Source organism: Miscanthus floridulus, chromosome 8 (genome assembly GCF_019320115.1).
Source record: "Miscanthus floridulus cultivar M001 chromosome 8, ASM1932011v1, whole genome shotgun sequence".
In the NCBI taxonomy this organism is placed as follows: domain Eukaryota; kingdom Viridiplantae; phylum Streptophyta; class Magnoliopsida; order Poales; family Poaceae; genus Miscanthus; species Miscanthus floridulus.
Window position 1 is genome coordinate 88,111,323 of NC_089587.1, and position 10,508 is coordinate 88,121,830.

General features: G+C 49.3%; 1 protein-coding gene across 1 annotated transcript; it reads left to right on the forward strand.

The window, feature by feature from the left end:
- Positions 1-2,162: 2,162 nt before the first annotated feature.
- LOC136469543 (vegetative cell wall protein gp1-like) lies at positions 2,163-2,780 on the forward strand. Its single transcript, XM_066467700.1, has one exon. It carries the CDS (start codon positions 2,163-2,165, stop codon positions 2,778-2,780), a length of 618 nt encoding a protein of 205 aa, XP_066323797.1.
- The last annotated feature ends 7,728 nt before the right edge of the window (positions 2,781-10,508 follow it).

Genomic DNA, 10,508 nt, shown 5'->3' on the forward strand with positions numbered 1-10,508 from the left:
TTTTCCAAAAAAACATCCAGATTTTTTTTGAAAAGTTATGCAATTAATTCCCGTATAATCATATTAAAAATTCATAGAAAATTTGAGTTATCTCAGAATATTTTGTCTAAAATCATTTTCAATATTGTGGTGCATAAATTGGGATTAATTAAATATTATATACACTCCTTTTGGTGCTTATTTGCTAGTAGATGCTCTAGTTATCTATTATAGATAGTCTCTGTTAATGACCAAGTGACCTTGATGACAACACAATTGCCATGTAACCACCTCATGCTTAATACTATTTAGTATGAAACATAAGTGCCACTCGATCATGTTCATGTCAGTTGATCCTATTTGTACAAACATTATTGTGTCCAGTATGCTACCGTCTAGTATTTTCTGCCACACTACGCTCCATAAGTCATTGTATTCAAACTTAATTAAATTCATAAAATTTAATCAAATATATTAAACGCAAGTGCTTGCAACCACACATGTTAACACATGTACTTTGAAAATTTATCCAGCGCAGGGAACTATCGCACACTGTAGTAACGACACTTCATCAGCACTTTTACATAGTCCGGACGATCATTATCGACTAATTATAATATAATGAAAACTTTTACTAGCAAATAAACACTAATATGAGTCCATTAAGATTCAAAATAATTTCAAGCTAGACACCATAAGTGTCGGGTTCATAAACCCGGGGTCCACTACTAGAAAACTGTACTTTGCCGAGTGACTGAGACTTTGCCGAGTGCTTTTTATCGGGGCACTCGGCAAAGCAATATTTTGCCGAGTGCCGCACTCGGCAAAATAAAGCACTTGACAAAGGTGCCTGGCTCTCGGCAAAAGTCCCACTCGGCAAAAGGTGGCCGGCCCGTGACGGCGGCCACCTGCCGTCAGATTTTGCCGAGTGATTAACGGATGGCACTTGACAAAAAAAAATTATTTTTAAAAACTTATTTTGCCGAGTGTAAGCCTTGGGCACTCGGCAATTTTTTTTTAATTTTTTAAAACTTATTTTGCCGAGTGCCGGCGCCAGGCACTCGGCAATTTTTTTTTATTTTTGAAAATCAACTTTGCCGAGTGCCCCCTGGGCCGGCACTCGGCAAAGCCCACCTTGCCGAGTGTCCCCCATGGCATAGGCAATTTTTTTTTGATTTTGGGCCCAAATTTTTTTCTGTGGCCTTGTGACAGTATTTCAAACTCTATTTTAAAATTTAGGGCAATTTTGACTTTTTTTTATATATTTCATTAGTTTATTTCGTTTCGTCGAATTTTTTGGGATATTTCAAATTTGAACTGCAGGTACATGGAATAATGGACTTTGGTCATCCAAAAATTGATACTCATGATATTTAGGGTATGTTTAGGCCGTATCCAGGAACTCACATGAAATCTCGAGCATCTCGTTGACGTAACATGTCAAGGTACTTGCCGGAAATGTGATTTTAAATTATATAAAATGCAAACGAAGTCCGAAAATCACGAAACTTGTCGAGGCGTCGTGTTATCGCATGTGGCCATGTGGAGATGTCTGGGTTTTTGGCATCCGACGTCACAACTTGCTCGAAACCTTCACAATTTTTTTACCACAGCCTCCACATGCGATAACACGACGCCTCGACAAGTTTCGTGATTTTCGGACTTCGTTTGCATTTTATATAATTTAAAATCATATTTCCGGCAAGTACCTCGACATGTTACGTCAACGAGATGCTCGAGATTTCATGTAAGTTCCTGGATACGGCCTAAACATACCCTAAATATCATGAGTATCAATTTTTGGATGACCAAAGTCTATTATTCCATGTACCTACAGTTCAAATTTGAAATATCCCAAAAAATTCGACGAAACGAAATAAACTAATGAAATATATAAAAAAAGTCAAAATTGCCCCAAATTTTAAAATACAGTTTGAAATACTGTCACAAGGCCACAGAAAAAAATTTGGGCCCAAAATCAAAAAAAAATTTGCCGAGTGCCATGGGGGGCACTCGGCAAAGTGGGCTTTGCCGAGTGCCGGCCCAGGGGGCACTCGGCAAAGTTGATTTTCAAAAGTAAAAAAAAAATTGCCGAGTGCCTCACTCGGCAAAATAAGTTTTAAAAAATTAAAAAAAATTGCTGAGTGCCCTTTCTAGAGCACTCGGCAAAGGCCCAATAGAAGATGGGCCGCCGGCCCAAAATCCCCCCCACCCCAGAACCCTCCGCGCCCGCCCGCTCTGCTTGGTCCCGACGCCCGCCGCGCATCCCTAGCCCGCCACCCCCGCTCCGCCGCGCCAACGCGCCCATGCTGGCGAGCCCCCGCCACCACACGCCCCGCCCCTACATCGCCCGCCCCCGAGCACCCCACAGCCCAGCCGCGTGGCTCTCCGGCGCGCCCACGCCGACGAGCCCCCGCCACCGCGTGCCCCTGCCCCCGAGCACCCCCCAGCCCGGCCGCGCTGCCCGGCCGCGCGGCTCCCCGGCGTGCCCACGCCGGCGAGCCCCCGCCACCGCGTGCCCCCGCCCTCGAGCACCCCCCAGCCCGGCCGCGTTGCCCGGCCGCGCTGCTCGGCCGCGCTACCCGGCCGCATGGCTCCCCGACGAGCCCCCACCCCCGTGCGCCCCTGCCCCTGCATCGCCCGCCCCTGAGCACCCCCTAGCCCGGCTGTGCCGCCCGTCCACGCGTGCTGCCACCGCCGGCGCGCGCGGCCGTCCTCCCCTGCACGCGCTAGCCCCGCGCGCCCCCGTGCTCCCTTGCTCTTGCCGCCGGCTTGGAAGAAGGAGGAGGAAGCAGCAGTAAGAAGAAGAAGGGAGGAGAAGAAGGAAGAAGAAGGAAGAAAAAAGAGGAGAAAGAAAGAGAAGGAAAAGGAAGAAGAAGGAGAAGGAAAAAAGAGAAGAAAAAGGAAGAAGGAGGAGGAGGAGAGGAAGGAGGAGGAGAAGGGGAGAGGGGAGAGGGGGAGGAAGCCGAGGTGGAGGGGAAGAGGAGGTGCCTCGGCCGTCTTCTCCACGTGCCTATCCCGCCGACGCCCCTACCGTCACCGAACCGCCTACGAGCGTGGGCAAGGTATATCCACCCTTTCTCCGCTTGTCGGCCTTCGCGCCGTTGTGATGTCGGCCTTCGTGCCGCTGTGCTTATCGGCCTTCATGCCGTTTGTGATTGTCGGCCTTCGTGCCGTTGTTTTTTGCAGGTTTTGGAAACCTTCTCGTGCAGGGGAGGTGCTGCCGAAATTTTGAACTTATAGTGTCGTGTTTCTTCTTTTGTAGAGGAGGACCTGTCGGAGGTGACCCGGAGGTCCCCGATCGTCTTCGTTGGCGTCGCGGGTCTGCCTGCACTGCGTCGCCTCGCCACTGCGTCGACTCACCACTGCCTCGCTAGCCTGACTTCACCGACACCCTAGGTATAAATCATCTCTTTTTCCGCTTGTCTGTCGTCGTAGATCGATGTAGCCTAGTTAGACGTCTCCCGTCCGAAAGAGTTATCTTTGGAGGTATGCAGATCTTTGCATATCTGCGAGCGTTTCTGTTTCGGATTGTAGACGTTTTTTGGATAGCCCGTGGATGCGTAGATGGGTTAGTTTCCATGGTCCACTCTGGTCTGAGACGGTGTTTCGGCATCACCCCCTGTTGTTCTCCGGATACACACTCTCCCTTGCAGGACGTGTATCGGGAGAACAGCAGGGAGGTGCTGCCAAAATTCCGTCTCGGATAGGAGCGGAGCATGGAAACTAACCTCATCTACGGATCTGCGGGTGGGATTAAGACCTATCCTCACCTATTAAAGAGTAGAGACACCGCGTAGATGCAATTGATGGTGACTCATATGTGCTGATACATCTGTTAAAGGATGGAGGACCGTGAGTGGATGTACATGCTCCGGAGAGACGAGCACGATTACGACTTGCTGTTTATAGTCAAGGTCGAAGAATTCTTATAGCATGCATTTGGCGAGAGTGCTGGAGGCCATTCTCTAGTGGTTTGTCAGTGCAGTGGTTGTGACAACAGAAGAAGGAAAGATAGGTTAACCATGGGTAAACATATTGTGAAGTTTGGATTTACTTCGGGCTACCACCGGTGGATCCACCATGGTGAAGCCGATCGTATCAGGGAGGAGGTGTTTGTATGCAGAGGTACTTCAAGGCCGAAGAAGGTAGAGAGACCCTGGCGGATCAGACGGCACACAGAGCCTGTAAGAAGTACGTTGGTGACATGATTCATGAGGCACGACACTAGGCCCACGTCGACTACTATAGTTCCATCAAGAAAGAGCCCCTCAACAAAACCGGCGCAAGAAATGTGGCGCTGACCAAGGAGCAGTACCTTCAGGTAGGTGAATAATATTGATTTGTTTTGAGATTTAGTAGGTCCAAAATTGATCTTCTTATATGTCAAACACTTGATGATGTGTAGGTGCCGGCCTCATGGTGCATGTCACATAGATCGGCATGGTCGAGGATCGTGGACAGGTACCTAGACCTAGCATACATCGCAAAGCACGAGCAAGGCAAGCGGAAGCGGGCACTAGGGACCGGTCCAACTCACCACCAAGGCAGCCGCAACCTCCCTACATTCAAGTGGGCACTTGTACGAGATGTCATTTATCTATTCTAACGCTCAATTTTGCCTGATTTCTAATCATCTTACCGTCTTTCTCGCAGGAGGTGGCACACCCGGACGTGCCGGTGTTGGAGTTTGGGGCATGGGCTGTGTCCCACATGGGCTTGATGAAATCCAGTGTAATCTTCAACCCGGATGCCACTGCCCAGGCTTACTCTGACTCGAGCGTCCACGCTAAGGTCAGAGACTACGCGGAGGCAGTTAGGGCGCTCTGTGGCTCAGATCACAATCTGAGCACTAAGCCCCTTGAGATAGAGGTGATCGTGAGGCTAGGGCAAGGCAAGAAGCACGGGCAGTTGTGGATTGCAGACGGCGTCGACTCCTCGAGCTCTGCACCCTCTCTCTCCGACGTGAGGGCACGGAGCACGGCCAGAAGCCTTCCCATATGTGCACGGCCTACTCCAACACTGTCGTGGGTCGACTAACTTTAGGTAATTCTAGTTTTACTCGTCGTACATTGAACGTTACACACATTGATCAGATTTGCAATACTGAAACATGTGATTGAAACACTGCATGCCGAGCTGGCAGAGACAAGGGAGACGCAAGCGCACCTGACCGCAGAGCTGGAGGCCACGAAGAAGCAGATGGCGGACATGTATCAGATCATGCAAACCATCGGGCAAGCATCGGGTGTCCAAGTGCAGTTGCCAGCTCCAGCTCCGGTTCGACACTTCACTCCTGTGAGTATGAAAGTTTAATGCATTCGTGCCGTTGGGATTATCGGCCTTCGTGCCATTGTGATTTTCGGCCTTCGTGCCATTGGGATTGTCGGCCTTCATGCCATTGGGATTGTCGGCCTTCGTGCCGTTGTTTCTTGCAGGTTGGAAACCTCCCCGTGCAGGGGAGGTGCTACCGAAATTTTCAATTTTGAGTCTAACACATGCAATCTCTTCTCTTTTGTGCAGCCTCCGTTGGCGAGTTCAAACAATCCTGCTACCGTGTCACCGACGGCTGATCGCGTCAACCCTTCACCGTAGTTCGGTCCTTCACCGCAGTCCAGGGGGCCACACCTGTAGTCTCCGTCGCTGTAGTAGGGATGTTGAACTTTGTGATGTTGAACTTGTAATAATTAACTTGTGATGTTGAACTTTGGTGCATTTGTGATGGATTTTCGATGGATTTATTAAATATGCTTGTGCTTGTGATATATAATGCATGTTGGTGATATAGATGTGATGATTGATGTATATATATATATATTGTCTGTTACAATGGAATGTAAAAAAAATTGTAATTCTCGGGGTCTTTGCCGAGTGCCATGGGCAAGGCACTCGGCAAAGATTTTAAAAAAAATATATATATAATTTCTTTGCCGAGTGCCTTGCCGCGGCACTCGGCAAAGTATTTTTTTTTTAAATCCAGAAATTCTTTGCTGAGTTTTTTTACACTCGGCAAAGAGCCCTTTGCACTCGGCAAAGAATTTCTGGATTTTTTTAAAAAAATACTTTGCCGAGTGCCGCGGCAAGGCACTCGGCAAAGAAATTTTATATATTTTAAAAAAAAAATCTTTGCCGAGTGCCTTGCCCATGGCACTCGGTAAAGACCCTGAGAATTACATTTTTTTTACATTCCATTGTAACAGACAATATATATATACATTAATCATCACATCTATATCACCAACATGCATTATATATCACAAGCACACGCATATTTAATAAATCCATCGAAAATCCATCACAAATGACCAAAGTTCAACATCACAGGTTTATTATTACAAGTTCAACATCATAAAGTTCAACATCCCTACTGCGGCAACGCAGACTATAGGTGTGCCCCCCTGGACTACGGTGAAGGACCAAACTGCGGTGAAGGGTTGACGCGATCAGCCGCCGATGACACGGTAGCAGGATTGTTTGAACCCGTCGACGGAGGCTGCACAAAAGAGAAGAGATTGCATGTGTTAGACTCAAAATTGAAAATTTCGGTAGCACCTCCCCTGCACGGGGAGGTTTCTAACCTGCAAGAAACAACGGCACGAAGGCCGACAATCACAACGGCATGAAGGCCGACAATCCCAACGGCACAAAGGCCGAAAATCACAACGGCACGAAGGCCGACAATCCCAACGGCACGAACGCATTAAACTTTCATACTCACAGGAGTGAAGTGTCAAACTGGAGCTGGAGCTGGCAACTGCACTTGGACACCCGATGCTTGCCCGATGGTTTGCATGATCTGATACATGTCCGCCATCTGCTTGTTCGTGGCCTGTAGCTCTGCGGTCAGGTGCGCCTGCGTCTCCCTTGTCTCTGCCAGCTCGGCATGCAGTGTTTCAATCACATGTTTTAGTATTGCAAATCTGATCAATATGTGTAACGTTCAATGTACGACAAGTGAAACTGGAATTACCTAAAGTTCGTCGACCCGCGACAGTGTTGGAGTAGGCCATGCACGTATGGGAAGGCTTCTGGCCGTGCTCTGTGCCCTCATGTAAGAGAGAGAGGGTGCAGAGCTCGAGGAGTCAGCGTCGTCTGTAATCCACAACCGCCCGTGCTTCCTGCCTTGCCCCAGCCTCACGATCACCTCTGTCTCAAGGGGCTCAGTGCTCAGATTGTGATCTGAGCCACGGAGCGCCCTAACCGCCTCCGCGTAGTCTCTGACCTTAGCGTGGACGCTCGGGTCAGAGTAAGCCTGGGCAGTGGCATCCGGGTTGAAGACGACACCAGATTTCATCGGGCCCATGTGGGACACAGCCCATGCCCCAAACTCTGACACCGGCACGTCCGGGTGTGCCACCTCCTACGAGAAAGATGGCAAGATGATTAGAAATCAGGCAAAATTGAGCGTTAGAATAGATAAATGACATCTCGTACAAGTGCCCGCTTGAATGCGGGGAGGTTGCGGCTGCCTTGGTGGTTAGTTGGACCGGTCAGTGCCCGCTTCCGCTTGCCTTGCTCGTGCTTTGCGATGTACGCTGGGTCAAGGTACCTGTCCACGATCCTCGACCATGCCGATCTATGCGACATGCACCACGAGGCCGGTACCTACACATCATCAAGTGTTTGACATATAAGAAGATCAATTCTGGACCTACTAAATCTCAAAACGAATCAATATTATTCACCTACCTGAAGGTACTGCTCCTTGGTCAGCGCCACATTTCTTGCGCCGGTTTTGTTGAGGGGCTCTTTCTTGATGGACCTGTAGTAGTCGACGTGGGCCTGGAGTCGCGCCTCGTGAATCATGTCACCGACGTACTTCTTACAGGCTCTGTGTGCTGTCTGATCCGCCAGGTGAAGGGTCGAGATGGCGGACTAGAGGGGGGGTGAATAGTCTTTTCTAAAATTAATCGCGTCGGCTAACCGATATAAATGCGGAATAAAAACAATCGGTCTAGCCAAGACTACACCCCTCTATATATGTTTCCTAGCACCTTGCAAAGATACTAATTATGCCACTAAGGTGCTGGGCTAGCTAGAGCTCTCCTAAACAATTCTAGGAGCAAGGTCACACAAACCTATGCCACTAGTACTTTAAGCAACAAGGGAGCTCCTACACATGCTAGTAAGCAAAAGCACAAAGCCAACTAAGCTCACTAGCAAAGCTCAATAACAAGGCAACCAATGCCTAATTAGAGAGCGCAAATACTTAGCTACACAAACTAGGCAATGTGACTAACAAGGTTACTAAAACCAAATTAGCCACTCAAGGGAGCTACTTCTATGCTACACAAGCTAGAAGGTAACTAGTGAGCTACACAAGCTAACTAATTACAAGAGCAACTACACAAGCACAATGTATGTGAAAGTAATTACAAGCTTGTGTAAGGGGATTGCAAACCAACGGGAAGAACAAAGTTGACACGATGATTTTTCTCCCGAGGTTCACGTGTTTGCCAACACGCTAGTCCCCGTTGAGACAAGCTTCAAGGTTGCCGCCGGTCCTCTTGCTAGTGGTGACTCGCAAGTCACACTCTCCCACGTGGAGTGCTTACCACAAGCTCTAGCACTTGACCCGGCCGGACCACTTGTCGCCCTTCGCGTCTCGCTTTACTAGAGTTGCTCTTCGCGGCTCCCGCGGGGTGAGCACAATGCCCCTCACAAGCACTTCTCCGGAGCGCCGCACAAGCTTCTTGCGCGCTTCGACGGAGACCACCACTAAGCCGTCTAGGAGGTGGCAACCTCCAAGAGTAACAAGCACCACCAGCTTGCAACTCGATCACCTAGTGCCACTCGATGCAACCTCACGATGCAATCGCACTAGAATCGCTCACTCACACAATCGAATGATCACTATCAAGTATATGTGTGATGGAGGGCTCCCAAGCACTCACAAGCATGGACACTAAGTCCCTTGAGGTGCTCAGCACCAGCCATGGCCGAGGGCCACTTCTATTTATAGCCCCAAGGGCTAAACTAGCCGTTACCCCTTCACTAGGCAACGGTCGGGCCGACCGGACGCTCCGGTCGTGTTGACCGGACGCTGGACCTCAGCGTCCGGTCGCCCACAGACGACCACGTGTCCCGGTTCCAACGGTCACTTGACCTGACCGGACGCTCCAGCTTCAACTGACCGGACGCTGAACCCCCAGCGTCCGGTCGTTTCCAGTAAGCTCCCGAGCATGACCGAACGCGTCCGGTCGAACGCGATCGGACGCAGCCAGCGTCCGGTCACTCTCCAGCTACTGCTACACTCCATGACAGCGCGACCGGACGCAGCCTTCCAGCGTCCGGTGCATTCAGATCCAGCGTCCGGTCAGTTGACCGACGCCAGCATCTTCTCCATTCTCTTCACCCTCGCTCAAGTGTGCTAACCACTAGAATTTGCATCCGGCGTAATAGAAAATAGACATTCCATTTTCCCAAAAGCGCCGAATCCCACCTCACAAGCTCGGCGGGAGAGAGAGAGGGACCCAAACCCATCTCAACCCTGCAAACACCACCTCCTTTGTAAATGTGCCAACACCACCAAGTGTACACCACCATGTGTATGTGTGTTAGCATTTTCACAATCATTTCCCAAAGGATGTTAGCCACTCAACTTGCCACGTCACTCGATCCTAGCGACAATGCAAAGTTAGATCACTCGAGTGGCACTAGATGACCGATATGCAAACAAGTTTGCCCCTCTTGATAGTACGGCCATCTATCCTAAACCCGGTCATAAACTTCTCTACACACCTATGACCGGTGGAATGAAATGCCCTAGGTTATACCTTTGCCTTGCGCATTCCATTCCATCTCCTTCAATGTCGATGCAACACATGCACCAACACGATCAACAATGATATGATCCACTTCATATCATCACGTGATCATATTGGTTCATCGATCTTGACTTCACTTGCTCTTCACCGTTGCCATCGTCCATCGGCGCCAAGTCTTGCTCAAGCTTCACCGCCACGCGGTCCATCACTCCAAAGCCTTTGACTTGCCCTTCACGCTTGCAACTGGTCCATCAAGCCAAGTCTTGTCTTGATCTTCTCCACCTTGATCACATGACTCAATGTCATGTCTCATATGCATTTAAGCTTCTTCATCATCACATGTGTGAGCTTTGCAACATCTCCAAGCCATTTTCACCTTCATGGCATATGTTGCTCACACACATGTACCTGTGGACTAATCACCTGTGTATCTCATATAAACACAATTAGTCCACCTAAGTTGTCACTCAATTACCAAAACCAACAAGGACCTTTCACCAGGGTCTCTCGACCTTCTTCGGCCTTGAAGTACCTCTGCATACAAACATGATGTATTCGTTCATTATTTCAATAAAAGACTTAACCAATGGAGGAGATGTATTGAGCTATGTTGTGAGACACTTACCCAAAAGTCCACCAAAACCCGCTCCTGCTTGTTGTCCTGCTCGTCATCCGAGCCGAGCTTGTACCTGTCCCACGACTAGGCCGGCTCCCACCTCCCCTCTTTCAAGTCCACAAGTCCACTCTAGCCTTAGGGTTGTC